Source organism: Aotus nancymaae, unplaced genomic scaffold, assembly GCF_030222135.1.
Source record: "Aotus nancymaae isolate 86718 unplaced genomic scaffold, 86718_ANA_hifiasm-v0.15.2.pri h1tg000138l, whole genome shotgun sequence".
Classification (NCBI taxonomy): domain Eukaryota; kingdom Metazoa; phylum Chordata; class Mammalia; order Primates; family Aotidae; genus Aotus; species Aotus nancymaae.
Genome location: NW_026988553.1, coordinates 3,246,437 through 3,263,250, shown reverse-complemented (window position 1 = coordinate 3,263,250; position 16,814 = coordinate 3,246,437). Strand labels below are relative to the sequence as shown.

At 49.3% G+C, this 16,814-nt stretch overlaps 3 protein-coding genes across 6 annotated transcripts in view; 1 reads left to right on the top strand and 2 right to left on the bottom strand.

The window, feature by feature from the left end:
- Positions 1–16,814, top strand: part of F8 (coagulation factor VIII) — a 134,313-nt gene that overhangs the window by 101,479 nt on the left and 16,020 nt on the right. For all 4 annotated transcript variants that reach the window (XM_064371529.1, XM_064371530.1, XM_064371531.1 and 1 more), the window contains 2 exons: positions 15,059–15,203; positions 16,346–16,494. In XM_064371529.1, the coding sequence (XP_064227599.1) occupies positions 15,059–15,203; positions 16,346–16,494 (294 nt within the window). The remainder of the gene's footprint in view (positions 1–15,058; positions 15,204–16,345; positions 16,495–16,814) is intronic.
- On the bottom strand, positions 1,714–3,118 carry F8A1 (coagulation factor VIII associated 1). The gene has a single exon (XM_064371502.1). The coding sequence runs from the start codon at positions 3,116–3,118 to the stop codon at positions 1,976–1,978; it is 1,143 nt and encodes a 380-aa protein (XP_064227572.1). The 3' UTR covers positions 1,714–1,975.
- On the bottom strand, positions 4,686–5,033 carry LOC110567865 (histone H2A-Bbd type 2/3). The gene has a single exon (XM_021668836.2). The coding sequence runs from the start codon at positions 5,031–5,033 to the stop codon at positions 4,686–4,688; it is 348 nt and encodes a 115-aa protein (XP_021524511.2).

Genomic DNA, 16,814 nt, shown 5'->3' with positions numbered 1-16,814 from the left:
CCCTGATGCAAGGAGTTCGAACCAGAGGCCTAAGAAGGCTTATCCTGAAGCCCAAATCCAAAATTGGTCACCAGTCATGCTCCGTAACTCCCAAACCTGACAATAAGCCGGTCGGCCAGGTCTGCAGCCCGGGTCGAGAGGAGCGTATCAGGAAGAAGCCCACGAGCAAAGGAGTATGAGCCCTTCAGCCGCTTTTACAATAATTTGGGCTAGGTGTTTAGGGGCTGTGTAGGACCCTTCCTGGCAGCCAAGTGAGAGCGAGTGGAATGCTGGTGGAGTGGGCCTCTCCTGTGCTCCCCATTACTTTCACACTGTTGAAATGGAAATAGAAGCAGAAAAGAACACCCCACGAGTCCCACCCGTTTTGAGGCACTTAAGTCACAGTGACAACCCTCCACACCTCTCCCCTGCAAGAAGACTAAAACAAAACCATCTCCTCCAAGCTGTGCCCTTACATCTCAGCCCTGCAGATCAGTACTGTGTGCAACTTCGGCTTAAAGGACGCATTTCCCCATGGTTGAAAGTTTGAGAAAGAGGCTATATTCTGAAGAGTTATTGTGTCACCCTCAAAAGGGTAAAAATGACGCAGTAAGAAAGAAAACAGCCTGGGAAATGTAACTGTGTTCAAACGGAACGCCATCCTGCTTTTGGGAACAAGGAGGCTGCCTTGCATTCACTGACCGCACACCACCAAACAGCCATGCTCTCTGATTTTGCCACTTAACGAAAAGTTGCAGCAAAATCCCCATTACAGGCTGGGCGGTGACTCACACCTGTAATCCCAGCACTTTGGGAGGCCGAGGCGGGTGGATCATTTGAGGTCAGGACTTGGAGAGACCAGCATGGTGAGACCCCGTCTCTACCAAAAATACAAAACTTACCCGGCGTGGTGGGGTGCCCCTGTAATCCCAGGTACTCGGGAGGCTGAGGTAGGAGAATCGCTTGAACCCAGGAGGCGGAGGCTGTAGTGATCCAAGATCCAGCACTACAGCCTGGGAAACAGAGTGAGATTCCATCCGCCCCCCATTACCTCCCGCCCCCCCAAAAAAATCCCTATCACAAATAAAAGTTGTGATGCAGACTGCATATACCTCTGGGAATAGAACCAGAACCGTGAATTCCAATGCAAATCGATGCATCGGCACCAGACACATGTGCATCGCAATCATCTGAGTAAGGAGCACATCACAGATGACCTCTGCGGGTTCCTTGCCCTGAGGCATGGCCCACGTAGGAGGCATAGCTCAAATTTCAAAGGAACGAATACGCGCTGGAGCCCAAAGCGGACCATCTGGTTTCTAATTCTGGCCTCCTGACAAGTAGGTAACGGAGTCACATTTTACAGACGAGGGACAGCAAAACCACACAAGAGGAGTACAAGAGAGGCTTTATCATGGACTCAGGGCTGTGGTTACAAGGAAGCTGGAAGGAATAAAATGACTCCCATGAAGACGTACCATGCGGACGAGGGGCGGGAGAAATTTGGCCATTACAAACACACAGAAATGCGTTAAGAAGAAATGAGGGGCAGGATGAAATCGTCTAGGGCGGGTGTTTAGAGGCAGGGAGCCGCCGCACAACGAAATCCTCACTATGAAACAAAGGTGGAGGCAGGAGGCTGCGTTGGGTGGCAGAAGCGGAGGAAGGAGACGAAGGGGACTGTCATTTTCACGTCGTGGCTTTTTGGAAGAGAGCCATTGCCTGTAGTCCGGTTCCATGAAAACGTGTTGCTCTCCCTCTGCTACAGAAACGGGCGTTTGGAATTCCGGCAACGTTCAGTCAACGAGGTGATTCCTACGGCGGCCACGGGAATGACATAAAACGCAGAGGCCGGGACGGTATGTCTTTTTAGGTCTCCCCAGACGCAAAGGTGGATGCGTGAGGTTTGCTGACAGGCAAAAAGTCGTCTGGTCAACGGGATCGATGGGGATCCCCTCCCCGTCCGGGCAAAAAGCCATCGGGCGAACGGGACGGGTCAGATCCCCTGTCCCGAGGGGGACACGGTTTCTTGCAGAACGAGGTGAAGGAGGTGGTTCTGCTCAGCAGTCAACAGCGGCCACATCTCCACCTGCAGCGACTTGATGGCTTCCGTGTCCTTTTCGTGGGTAGCCATGACCAAAGACTGGAGCAGCAGAAAGAGCTCCTCGGGAAGCTGGCCGCTGCTCTCCTGCCCGTGGCCGTCAAAAGCCTCCCAGGAGTACTTCTCCAGGGTCTGGGCGTGCTCCGGCAGCAGCTTGGCGGGCGGCGGTTGCACCAGGAGCAGCAGCAGAACGCGGGACACCTCGCAGCGGACCAGCAGGTCCGAGAAGGCGCCCAGGGCGGCGGGAGCGGGCGCGGCGGAGCCGGCGTTTGCAGCGAGCAGCGCGGCCGGTAGGGCGGGCGTCGCCCCGGTACCCGGCCCGGACTGCGGCCCCGCCGGCGGGGGCGGGGGCGGGGGCGGCGGCGGCGGCTGCTGCACCGGGTGGCTGCCGTGCTCCCGCGCCAGGCGCTGCATGCGCGTGAAGAGCGCCAGGGCGCCGGTGTAATCGCGCGCCAGCAGCTGGCAGGAGGCCGCCTCACCGAGCGCCTGCATCGCGGCCAGGGGCAGCTGGGGCAGCTGGAGCTGGGCGGCGCGCTGGAAGTGCCCGGCGGCGGCGGCCGGCTGGCCCAGGTCGCGCAGGGCGGCGGCCAGCTCGAGGCAGAGGGCGGCGGCGGCGGCCGGCTGGCCCAGCTCCAGGTGCAGGCGCACCGCGGCGCCCAGGGCGCTGGCGGCGGCCTGCAGCGGCTCCCCGTAGGCGGCGGGGCAGACCAGGCGCTGGCGCGCGTCGCGCTCCTGACGCAGGAAGAGGCGGGCGGCCTCGGTGAGGGCCAGCGCCTCCCCGGGCCCGTGGAAGAGCGCCTGCTGGCAGCGCGCCACCGCCAGCTGGCACCAGGCCGCGTACGGCAGACACTCCTGGGCGCGCAGCTCACGGCCCAGCTGTCCGAACTGCTCGCCGGCCTCCGCCACGTTCGGCTTCCGCAGAAACCGCTTCTTCAGCTTGTTCGATACCAGCCGGTAGCGGGCCAGGAAGTCCCCGGCCTCGGATCCCGGGCCGGTGCCGCCGCCACCACCGCCCAGGCCGGCCGCCGCCGCCGCCATGTTCGCCGCCATGTTCCCCGCCCCAAGCACTTCCGGGCGTGGCGGCGCGACTTGCCCTGCGTTTCCCCTGGGCGGACTCGCAGCTGGGGGGCGTGGCGGCGTGACGTGCCCTGCGTCCCCCTTGGCGGAGTCGCAGCTGGGGGGGCGTGGCGGCGCGACGTGCCCTGCGTTTCCCCCTGGGCGGACTCGCAGCTGGGGGGGCGTGGCGGCGCGACGTGCCCTGCGTCCCCCTTGGCGGACTCGCAACTGGGGGGCGTGGCGGCGCGACGTGCCCTGCGTCCCCCTTGGCGGACTCGCAGCTGGGGGGGCGTGGCGGCGCGACGTGCCCTGCGTTTCCCCATTGGCGGACTCGCAGCTGGGGGGCGTGGCGGCGCGACGTGCCCTGCGTCCCCCTTGGTGGGCTGCCAGCGTGCCCGCGCCTGCCCCTTGCCCTGGTGATCCGCAAAGAGCGGAATCGGAGGCGGGGCCTGGCCGGGCTGCGGCGGCATATGCAAATCGAGGGTCTCGGGGTCGGGCATCCAAGACCTGGGGAAGGCTGGCGGGACCTGGCCGGGTGCCAGCTGCTGCTAGCTTGGCTGCAATGCAAATGGTGTCCTTTGCTGAAGGCATCCCAGAGCTTCTCCATCTGAACACCACCCACACCCCGCCCCCTGCACTGTCACCGGGAGACACTGCTCCTCTGTGCCATCCCTGACTCCCGCCCAACCCCAGAGCCCCACCACCTGTCCATCCCTCCAGTTATGGAGGTCTCTTAACGCCCCACCCCATCCCACATCCCCTTATCTCACACCCCTCTCCCCCTGCCCCCTCCAAGGTAAAGTGATTGAAACAGGCAGGTGGGTTCTGTAAGGTTTGTTCTGGCTGATTAAAATGAAGAAACTGAGGCCAGCACAAGAAGATCTAATGCGAAGGGTTTATTCAGGCTCCCGGGTGAGGTTCTGCAATCCAACACGAGGGGTGGGAGAAGTTGCACAGGCGCCTCTCAGACATGGGGTTTTTATAGGGAGTGGAGGTGTTCAATTGGTTGTGGGAGAGCAGGACTGCTACTGGGTAAGTTACAAGCCTTTATCTAGGACTTGGCTTGTTCTTGGTTGGAATTACTCGGCTGCTATTGGTTGTTAAGACTCGGCTGCTATTGGCTGGAAAGACTCGGCTGCTATTGGTTATTAAGACCCGGCTGCTATTGGTCAATAAGGCTTGACTGCTATTGGTTGGCAGGAGGCTAGGGTTACAAGACCTTGTTTGCATACCGGGTTCTTTAAGGGAAGGCCAGGCTGTGCGAGCATGGGAGAAGGGAACATGCCTGAGCATGTCTGAGCTTGCCCGAGCACGTCTGGGCTTCTCCGAGCTTTTGAAAAAGAAAGTGGGGTTGTGCGTCCGAGGTCCTGGCGAGGCAACCGGCCTTACAGCTTCCATTAAACACTTTACTGACAGAATTAATGAATGAAGGCCCAAGAGACTTTGGGGCCGGTGGAAAGGGGGGCACGGTTTGGGGGCTGCGGGATTTGGGGCTGGGTGGGTGGACGAGTGGACCTGCCAGGTCGCAGAAGTCGGGCATCGTCAGCAGCTAGTCCCGGCCGGGAGCCACTTGAGAGATGGTTCTTGTGTCAAAGAGGGTGCTCAGCAGTGCGTTGTTGTGAACCGCCATGTCCAGCAGCCGTGGAGTGATGGTCCTCTCTCCATTGTTGTGGGCCTCCTTGCCCGCCAGCTCCAGGATCTGGGCCGTCAGGTACTCAATCACGGCAGCGAGGTAGACTGGCGCAGAGGGACTCAGGCGCTGGGCGTAGCGGTCTTCCCGTAGACCACGCTCCACCTCACTCACAAAAAACGAAACCTCCGTGTGGGCGGTGCGACAGCGGGTATGCCCCCGGCCGCCAGCACCAGAGGACCCTCGATGGCTCCTTCTCTCCGACATGCTGGGTGTTGGGTGCACTATCTCGGCTCGGCTTGCTCTAGGAGGACAAGATGTCTCTCGAGATGACCATTATCGCGTCCAGTACCGTGTATCCTAGCGACCAGGGCATGGCACCTCATTGGCTGGGGGGCCGAGTCATATGGGCACGCACATCCTCCTGCCATCACGTCACCACATGGTGAGGGCCTCACTCGCACGTGGCGACGGCCTCACCAGGGACACGCCTATCAGGTGACCTCATCGCCTTCCCATTGGCCCCAAGGGAGCGGGCGCCTTCCCATTGGCCCTGAGGGATCAGGCCTGGGCCTGGAAGCAGCTGGAGGGCGTGCCCATCAGCTGACCTCCTCACCTTCCCTTTGGCCCTGAGGGAGCAGGCGCCTTCCCATTGGCCCCGTGGGAGCAGGCGCCTTCCCATTGGCCCTGTGGGAACAGGCGCCTTCCCATTGGCCCCGTGGGAGCAGGCACCTTCCCATTTGCCCCGAGGGAGCAGGCCTGGGCCTGGAAGCAGCTGGAGGGCGCGCCCATCAGGTGACCTCCTCACCTTACCATTGGCCCTGACGGAGCAGGCCTGGGCCTGGAAGCAGCTGGAGGGCATACCCATCAGGTGACCTCCTCGCCTTCCCATTGGCCCCGAGGGAGCAGGCACCTTCCCATTGGCCCGGAGGGAGCAGTCCTGGGCCTGGAAGTTGCTGGAGGGCGTGCCCATCAAGTGACCTCCTCGCCTTCCCATTGGCCCTGAGGGAGGAGGCCTGGGCCTGGATGTGGCTGGAGGATGCGCCCATCAGGTGACCTCGTCGCCTTCCCATTGGCCCCGAGGGAGGAGGCCTGGGCTTGGATGTGGCTGGAGGGCGTGCCCATCAGGTGACCTCCTCGCCTTCCCATTGGCCCTGAGGGAGGAGGCCTGGGCCTGGAAGCAGCTGGAGGGCGTGCCCATCAGGTGACCTCCTCGCCTTCCCATTGGCCCCAAGGGAGCAGGCACCTTCCCATTGGCCCGGAGGGAGCAGGCCTGGGCCTGGAAGTTGCTGGAGGGCGTGCCCATCAAGTGACCTCCTCGCCTTCCCATTGGCCCTGAGGGAGGAGGCCTGGGCCTGGATGTGGCTGGAGGATGCGCCCATCAGGTGACCTCCTCGCCTTCCCATTGGCCCCGAGGGAGGAGGCCTGGGCTTGGATGTGGCTGGAGGGCGTGCCCATCAGGTGACCTCCTCGCCTTCCCATTGGCCCTGAGGGAGGAGGCCTGGGCCTGGAAGCAGCTGGAGGGCGTGCCCATCAGGTGACCTCCTCGCCTTCCCATTGGCCCCAAGGGAGCAGGCACCTTCCCATTGGCCCGGAGGGAGCAGGCCTGGGCCTGGAAGTTGCTGGAGGGCGTGCCCATCAAGTGACCTCCTCGCCTTCCCATTGGCCCTGAGGGAGGAGGCCTGGGCCTGGATGTGGCTGGAGGATGCGCCCATCAGGTGACCTCCTCGCCTTCCCATTGGCCCCGAGGGAGGAGGCCTGGGCTTGGATGTGGCTGGAGGGCGTGCCCATCAGGTGACCTCCTCGCCTTCCCATTGGCCCTGAGGGAGGAGGCCTGGGCCTGGAAGCAGCTGGAGGGCGTGCCCATCAGGTGACCTCCTCGCCTTCCCATTGGCCCCGAGGGAGCAGGCGCCTTCCCATTGGCCCGGAGGGAGCAGTCCTGGGCCTGGAAGCAGCTCGAGGGCGTGCCCATCAGGTTACCTCCTCGCCTTCCCATTGGCCCCGAGGGAGCAGTCCTGGGCCTGGAAGCAGCTCGAGGGCGTGCCCATCAAGTGACCTCCTCGCCTTCCCATTGGCCCTGAGGGAGGAGGCCTGGGCCTGGATGTGGCTGGAGGATGCGCCCATCAGGTGACCTCCTCACCTTCCCATTGGCCCCGAGGGAGCACTGGAAGCGGCTGGAGGTCCGTGGTGGTGGGTGTGGAGTGGGGCAGGGAGGGGGAATCGCGCTGGTGACCCTGTCTTCGCCAGTGGGGGAACTCTCCCTTTCTACTGGATGGGAGAAAGACAAAGGGGCGGCTGGGGGAGGTTGCTGGGTTCGGCTCCTTCACGATGTTGCACGCCCATCACAACCACCTGGTTCCAAAACATTTTCAACACCCAGAAGAGAAACCGAAACCCCTGCACCTGTAAGCGGTCACTTCCCACACACCTCCTTCCACACCTCCGCTACCACCGCCCCCGCCACATACCCTCGTTCCCGATAGTCCCTGGCAACCACTAACCAACCTGCTTTCTGTCCATAGAGGTTTGCCTGTTTTGGAGATTTCCTGTAGATGGAATCATACGACCAAATGTGAGGCCTTGTGCGTCTGGCTGCTTTTACTTACCATAATGTTTTCATCAGGGTTCATCCATGTGGAGGCATGAATCAATTCTTCCTTCCTTTGAATGAATGAATAATATCCGTTGTATAAATAGGACACATTTTGTTTATCCACTCATCAGTTGTTTACCAGTTCATTAAGTCACTTCCACGACAGGGGAGCTAAATGTCCTCTATCCTCTTTCTGTGTCTGGCTTATTAGTATAATATTTTCCAGGTTCATCCGTGTTATCACAAGTGGCAGGATTTTCTTCTTTTGGGGATACATGTGAAAAACATGCAAGATTGTTGCACAGGGGCATACGTGGCAGTGTGATTTGCTGCCTTCCTCCCCTTCACCTGTATGTGGCATTTCTCCCCATGCTATCTCTCCCCAAATCCCCACCCCCCGATAACACATTTTCTTCATCCTTCCGTCCACTAATGGACATTTAGCTTGTTTCTATATCTTGGCTATTATGAATACCGTTGCAGTGAACATGGGAGTGAAGATATATATATATATATATATCAAATCATCTCTGATTTGAGATAGGTCTAGCTAATAAATGTTGATCATTAGCTTGTGAATAAACTGTGTGTGCTGGATGAACCTGGAAAATATTATACTAATAAGCCAGACACAGAAAGACAAATTTTGCATGACCTCATATGTGGAACCTAAGGTGCTCAAACTCGTGAAAGCAGAGTGTAGAATGTTAGGTGCCAGGGACTGTGGTGTGGGGAGTACAAAATTTTGGTGTGATATTAAAAAAATATTGCCCAAATGAATGTCAATGTCTCATATATATACATATATACATATATATATATATGCTGGATCATGTGGTATTCTATTTTTAGTTTTTTTGAGGAAACTCTCTGCTGTTTTTCATAATGGCTGTACCAATTTCTTTTCTTTTCTTTTCTTTTCTTTTGAGACGGAGTTTCTCTCTTGTTACCCAGGCTGGAGTGCGATGACGCGATCTCGGCTCACTGCAACCTCCGCCTTCTGGGTTCAGGCAATTCTCCTGCCTCAGCCTCCCGAGTAGCTGGGATTACAGGCATGCGCCACCGTGCCCAGCTAATGTTTTGTATTTTTAGTAGAGACGGGGTTTCACCATGTTGACCAGGATGGTCTCGATCTCTTGACCTCGTGATCCACCTGCCTCAGCCTCCCACCAATTTATTTTTGCAGCAACAGTGTACGAAGTTTTCCTTTTCTCCACATTCCCACCAACATTTGTCATCTCTTGTCTTTTTGATAATAGCTATTTGCTATGGTTTGAGTGTTTTCCCCAAAAAACGTCTGTTGGAAACTTAACTCCCAATGGAACACTGATAGGAAGGAGGTGTTTCGGTTGTCAGGGCTCCACCCTCATGAATGGATTAATAATGCCGATGACAAAAGCACCTAAGGCTGTGAGTTCGAACTCTTTCTTGCCCTCCTTTTGCCCTTCTGCCATGTTATGATATAGAAACAAGGCCTTTGCCAGATGCCGGCCTCTTGATCTCGGAATGCCACACCTCCATAACTGTGAGCCAAATACATCCCTGTTCATTCTAAATTACTCAATCTGTGGTATTCTGTCATAGCAGCATAATAAATTATAGTCCATAATAAGTTATAGTCTATAATAACAGACTAAGACACTATTCTAGTAGATGTGAGGGTATATATCATTGTGTTTTCATTTGCATTTCCGTGATGGTTAGTGATGTTGAGCCTCATTTATCTGTTGGCCTTTTATATTTCTTCTTTTGAAAAATTGTATTTAGGTCCTTTGCCCATTTTTAATTGGGTTGTTTCTCACTATTGAGTTGTTTGAGTTTCTTACCAATTATCAGATACACAGTTTGCAAATATTTTTATCCATTCCATAGGTTGCCTTTTCACTCTGTCGATTACTTCTTGTGCTGTGCAGAAACTTTTTAGTTTGATGCAATCCCAGTTGTCTATTTTTGTTTTTGTTGCCTGTACTTTTGGTGTGATATTAAAAAAATATTGTGCAAATAAATGTCAAGAAGATTTTTTTCCTGTTTTTTTTTTTTTCCAGGAGTATTATAGTTTTAGGTCTTATATACAAGTGTTTAATCCATTTTGAGTTGAATTTTATGTATAGTGTGAGAAAGGGGCCCAATTTCTTTCTTCTGCATGTGGATATTCAGTTTTCCCAATATCATTTATTGAAGAGACTCTCTTTTACCCATGGTATGTTCTTGGCAACCTTGCCAAAAATTTGTTGACAGTAAACGTGTGAATTTATTTCTGGGCTTTTCTATTCTGTTCCCTCGGTTGGTGTGTCTATTTTTATGTCACTACCATACTATTTTGATTCCTGGAGACTTGTAGTATGTTTTGAAATCAGGAAGTATGATGCTTCTAGCTTTGTTCTTCTTGCTTAAGATTGCTTTGCCTGGCTGGGTACGGTGGCTCACGCCTGTAATCCCAGCACTTTCTGAGGCTGAGATGGGTGGATCATTTGAGGTCAGGAGTTTAAGATCAGCCTGGCCAACATGGTAAAACCCTGTCTCTACTAAAAAAAAAAACAACAAAAATTAGCCAGGTATGATGGTGGGCCCCTGGAATCCCAGCTAATATGGAGGTTGAGGCAGGAGAATCACTTGAACTTGGAAGACAGAGGTTGTAGTGAACCAAGATTGTGCCACTGTACTCCAGCCTAAGCAACAGAGCAAGACTGTCTCAAAAAAAAAAAAAAAATTGCTTTGCCTCCTTGGGGTCTTTTGTGATTCCATACGAATTTAATTTTTTAAAAAAATTTCCGTGAAGAACACCATTGAGATTTTGATAGGGATCACATTGAATCTGTAGATTACTTTGGGTCATGTGGACATTTTAACAAGAGTAATTCTTCCAATCAATGAGTATGGAATATCTTTTCTTTATCTGTGTCTTCTTGAATTTCCTTAATACATGTTTTCTATATTTTCATTGTACAAGTCTTTCACTTCTTTGGTTAAGTCTATTCCTAAGTATTTTACTCTTCTGCTGCTATTGTAAATAAGATTATTTTCTAATTTCCTTTGGTTTAGTTTACAGTGTATAGAAACACCACCGATTTCTGTATGTTGATTTGGTATCCTGCAACTTTACAGAATTCATGGTATTAGTTCTAACAACTTTTTGTTGAGTCTTCAGAGTTTTCTACATCTGCAAAAACAGATAATTTTACTATTCTCTTCTATTTGGATGCCTTTTATTTCCTTTTCTTGTCTAATTGTTCTAACTAGTTCAAGATATTACTGGAAAGTACCGTCTTGAACAGAAGTAGTAATAGTAGGCATTCTTGCATTGTATAGTATCTGTGTTAGTCCGTTTTCACGTTGCTATAAAGAACTGCCAGAGAGTGGGTAATTTATAAAGAAAACAGGTTTCATTGACTCACAGTTCTGCATGGCTGGGGAGGCCTCAGGAAACCTACAGTCATGGCATAAGGGGAAGTAGGCACATCTTATATGGCGGCAGTCAAGAGAGAGTGTGTCAAGGAGGAGCTGTCAAACACTTATAAAGCCATCAGATCTCATAAGAACTCACTGTCAGGAGAACAGCGTGGGGAAAACCGCCCCTGTGATCCAGTCACCTCCCACCAGGTCCCTCCCTCGACACATGGGGATTATGGGGATTGCAACTCAAGGTGAGATTTGAGTGGGACGTAGACCCAAACTCTGCCAGTATCTAAAAGGAAAAGCCTTCCGTGTTTCCACGTTGGTTGTACCAGCTGTGGGCTCTTCCTATATGGTCTTTGTTGTGTTGAGGTAAGTTCCTTGTTCTATCTATCATGTTGAAACTTTTTATTATTAATGGCTATCTAGTTTTGTCAAGTTCATTTTCTGCATTGGTCAAAATAATCACGTGTTTTTCATCTTTCATTCTGATAATGTGGTATATCACGTTGATTGATCTGCACATGTTGAACCATCCTTGTATCCTAGGGTTAAATACCATGTGTTCATGATGAATCATACTTTTAATGTGCTGTTGAATTTGCTTGGCAGGTATTTTTTTGAGGATTTTTGTATCTGTGTTCATCAGGGATATTGGCCTGTAGTTTTTTTTCTTTTTTATTTTTGAGACAGGTCTCGCTCTGTCGCCCAGGCTGGAGTGCAGTGATGGTATGGTCTTGGCTCACTGCACCCTCCACCTCCTGGGTTCAAGTGATTCTCCTGCCTAAGCCTCCTGAGTAGCTGGGACGACAGGCACATGCCACCACAACCAGCTAATCTTTAAATTTTTTTAGTCGAGGTGGGTTTTCATCATGTTTGCCAGGCTGGTCTCGAATTCCTGACCTCAAGTGATTTGCCTGTTTCAGCGTCCCAAAATATTGGGATTACAGGCTTAAGCCACCACACTTGACCTGGCCTGTAGTTTTCTTTTCTAGTGTTGTTTTTGCCAGGATATGGTGTCAGGGTGATGTTGGCTAATAAATTATGTTTTGAAGTGTTCTTGCTTGTATTTTTTAAGACAGTTTAAGAAATATTCGTATTGGCCGGGCGCGGTGGCTCACGCCTGTAATCCCAGCACTTTGGGAGGCCGAGGCGGGTGGATCACGAGGTCAAGAGATCGAGACCATCCTGGTCAACATGGTGAAACCCCGTCTCTACTAATACAAAAAATTAGCTGGGCACGGTGGCGCGTGCCTGTAATCCCAGCTACTCAGGAGGCTGAGGCAGGAGAATTGCCTGAACCCAGGAGGCAGAGGTTGCGGTGAGCCGAGATCGCGCCATTGCACTCCAGCCTGGGTATCAAGAGCGAAACTCCGTCTCAAAAAAAAAAAAAAAAAAAAAAAAAAAAAAAAAAAAAAAAAAAAAAAAGAAATATTCGTATTAAAACTTCTTTGAATGTTTAATAGAATTCATCCATGAAGCCAGGGGTCCTGGGCTTTTCTCTGTTGGGAGGTTTCTGATGACTACATTCAATATTCCTATTTGTTGTGAGTCTGTTAAAGCTTTCTATTTCTTTGTTATTCAGTTTTGGTATGTTATATGTTTCTAAGGATTTATCCATTTCCTCTAGGTTAACCAATTTGTTAGCATATAAATGGTCATAATAGTCCCTTACGGTTCTGTTTCTGTGACATCAGTTGTAATGTCTCATCTTTCATTTGCATTTTATTTATATGTGTGTTCTCTCTTTTTTTTTCTTAGTCTAGCTAAGGACTTGCCAATTTCGCTTATTTTTTCAAAAAAATCAACCCCTAGTTTTGTCAATTTTTTCCAACTCTTTTTCTATTCTCTTTTTGATTTATTTCTGCTCTAACATTTATTATTTCCTTTGTTCTGCTGCCTTTGGGCTTCGTTTTTTTTTTTTCTTCTTTTTGTAGTTCCTGGAGGTGATAAGTTGTTTATTTCGTATGTTTCTTCTTTTTAAATATAGGCATTTATTGCTATAAATTTCCCTATTAGTATGCTTTTACTGTATCTTTTAAGTTTTGATATGTTTTCATAATATGAAAACATATCAAGATTTCAATTTCTTCTGTGACCCAATGGTCATTCAAGAATGTGTTGCATATTTGTGAATTTTCGTGTTTTCTTATTGTTACTGATTTGTAGTTTGAACCCATTGTGGTCAGAAAATATACTTGGTATGACTTTAATCTTCTTAAATTTGTTATGACTTGTTTTGTGACCTGAAAGGTGATCTGCCTTGAAGAATGTTGTGTGTGTGCTTGACAATCCTGCTGTTGGGTGGAAAGTTCTACATGTACATTTCAGGTCCATTGTGTCTATTTTATTCTTCCGTTCGGCTGTAACCTTATTGACTTTCTATTGGATGATCTATTCATTACAGAGAGTGGAGCATTGAGACCCACTATATTGTATTGTCATGGATTTCTCCTTCCACGTCTGTCAATGTTTGCTTTATGTATTTAGTTACTTTCATGTTGGGTACATATATATTTATAATTGTTACATCTTACCGTTCAAGTGACCCTTTTATTATGTAGTGACCTTTTATGTCTCGTGTCACAGTGTTTCACTTAAAGACGATTTTTTCTCATACAAGTATAGCCACCACTGCTCTCTGTTGGTTGCAGGTTATATGGCATAACTTTCTCCACCCCTTCACTTTCAGCCTATGTGTGTTCTTAAATCAAAAGTGAGTCTGTTATCAACAACGTATAGTGGGGTCTTGTTTGTTTTTGTTCCTTACTTCCCATCTCTGAATTGTTGGCTTTTTAAAAACCCCATTGTGTTTGGGAGGCCGAGGCGGGTGGATCACGAGGTCAAGAGATCGAGACCATCCCGGTCAACACGGTGAAACCCCGTCTCTACTATAAATACAAAAAATTAGCTGGGCACGGTGGCGCATGCCTGTAATCCCAGCTACTCAGGAGGCTGAGGCAGGAGAATCCCCTGAACCCAGGAGGCGGAGGTTGCGGTGAGCCGAGATCGCGCCATTGCACTCCAGCCTGGGTGACAAGAGCGAAACTCCGTCTCAAAAAAAAAACCCATTCTGTTACTCTTTGTCTTTTGATTGGGGAGTCCGTTTACACTTAAAGTAATTATTGATACGTAAGGACTTTCTATTGCCATTCTGTTAATAGTTTAGTGTTTTGTAGTTTTCTTGTTCCTTTCTTCTTTTTCTTTCTTTGTGGTTTGATGATGTTTGCTTGGATGTGTTTTGATTCTTTTCTCTTTATCTTTTGTATATCTACTATACGTGTGTGTGTCTGTGTGTGTGTGTATGTGTGTGTGTACCACAGGGATCAAGTTGAACATTTTATAGATATCTCAACTAAGACAGTGGTGTTGGTAGATAAGACCAGGGGACAGAGTCCATACAAAGTTTAAGTAATAAAATGGCACACACTACATATTAGTCATATTGGCAAACCTAGCTGGACACATTATCATTCATTTGCTCATTCTTCAAAAATAAATTACCCGACAACTTTATGTAATTGAGTTGATATTTTGCTTCCTTCTATACTTTGTTTCCATTGACAAATTTCTGTCATTACAGTTACTATTACTATTGTGTCTTTTAATTTATAAATTAATATTAATAGTTATCTATAACAATTATTACAGTGTTATAATAGTCTATGTTTCTCTTTCTATTTACCTTTAGTAGTGAAAGGATTCATATGCTCTTGGGTTATTGTTTAGTGTCTTTTTATTTCAACTTGAAGAACTATTAGCACTTCTTATAAGGCGGGTCTTGTGGTGACAAACCCCCCTCAGTTTCTGTTTGTCTGAGAAAGTCTTTATCTTTGTCTTAATTATTAAAGGACAGTTTTTCCAGATAAAGTATTATTGGTTGGATTTTTTCTCTCTGAGTACTTTGAATATATCATCCCACTCTTTCCTGGCCTTCCAGGTTTCTGCTGAGCTCTGCACTCACTGTCTTATGGAGCTCCTCTTACAACCCCAAAATTATCTTTTGTCTTTGTTGATAATTTAATTATCATGTGTTTCACCGTAGACTTCTGTGGGTTTAATCTATTTGGTTATCTTTGGGTTTAGTGAATCCAGATGGTATTTACCCTCCCTAGATTTGGGGAATTCTCACCTATTATTTCTTTAAATAAGCTTCCTTTCTCTCTCTCTTCTCCTTTGAAGATTTCCATAATGTATCTATCCTTTTGCTTGATGATATCCCACAAGTCCCGTTGTTCTTTTTACTCCTCCAGCTATTTCACTCTGGATTCACTTTCCGTGTATTTGTGATAATCTCTCCGTACAGGTCTTCTTTGGCAATGTGGATTCATCTGGGATAAAACACAGTATTTTCAACCCTCCAATTATTGCTCGATACATCCGTCTGCACCCAACTCACTATAGCATTCGCAGCACCCTTCGCATGGAGTTGATGGGCTGCGATTTAAATAGTAAGTGCCAAGTCATCTTATATCCTTCCTCTCTCAACCGTGGGTAGCGTAACTGACTGGAGGAGAGGTTCCCAGTGTCAGGACACAAAAGTTGTCAGTGCTAAAGCCAGCATAGTCTTGGGCAAACCCAGAAATACCATTTAGCCCAGCAATCCCATTACTGGATATGTACTCAAAGGAATATAAATCATTCTATCATAAAGACATGCACGCATATGTTCATTTCAGCACTATTCACAATAGAAAATACATGGAATCAACCTAAATGCCCATCAACAACAGATTGGATAAAGAAAATGTGGTGCTGGGCACAGTGGCTCATGCCTATAATCCCAGCACTTTGGGGGCTGAGGTGGGCAGATCACAAGGTCAGGAGTTCAAGACCAGCCTGACTAACATGGTGAAACCCCATCTCTACTAAAAATACAAAATTAGCTGGGCGTGGTGGTGCATGCCTGTAATCCCAGCTACTCAGGAGGCTGAGGCAGGAGAATCACTTGAACTCAGGAGGCGGAGGCCACGGTGAGCTGAGATCATGCCATTGCACTCCAGCCTGGGTAACAAGAGCAAAAATCCACCAAAAAAAAAAAAAAAAAAAAAGAAAGAAAATGTGGTATATACATACCGTGGAATATTATGCAGCCATAAAAGAGAATGAGATCATGTACTTTTCAGCAACATAGATGCAGCTGGAGGCCATTATCCTAAGTGAACTAATGCAGGAAAAGAAAACCAAATATCACATGTTCTCATAAGTGGGAGGTAAACATTAAATACACAATGATGGAAACTCAGGAGGGAGGAGGTTGGGAGGGGGATGTGGCTCGGAAGGTCACATACTGGATACTACACGCACTACCGGGGTGAGGGGGTCACTCATACACTAAGCCTCGGTGACGTGCAATTTACCCCTAGAACCTAAAATAAAAGTAGAAGAAGAAAAGAAACAAGGAAAATCAAAGAGTCACACAAAGTGGGAAGAGCTGACCAGAAGATAGGTAACTAACAGAATCTGTGCAAAAGTTAAAGCCTGAGAAATGATATTATGATGACAGTAGCCCTAGAACCTCAGCGGAGGCTTCTCAGTGTAACTGAGGCTGAAGCATGTCCCTGTGATAACCTTCCCTTTTCTTTTCTCTGAGGTTGCAGCATGCCATTGGGAATGGAGAGTAAGGCAATATCAGATGCACAGGTTACTGCTTCCTCCTACTTCACCAATATTTTTGCCACCTGGTCTCCTTCAAAAGCTCGACTTCACCTCCAAGGGAGGAGTAATGCCTGGAGACCTCAGGTAAGAGGCAACAGATTTACTGTCTATCTGGCTCAGAGCAGTGGTTGGGAAAAAAAAAATAGGGGAAGCCTTGGAACTGTTTCTTCAGAGATATTTCTGTCAGTTGTTATTCCCAAAAAGAGTGTCAAGGAAGGCTGACTATGGGCAGATACCACCACAGGCATTTGGGGGAAATGATCCCTAATTGAACCTCCTGGAAGATGAATCACTTTATTTAGGACTGGGCTAATATCTGTCAAAGAATTGTAGTAGAAAAGCCCATTTTACAGATAAATATCAACAATTAGCTTTCTTTCCAGGTTTCTCATTCCATCAGTGGA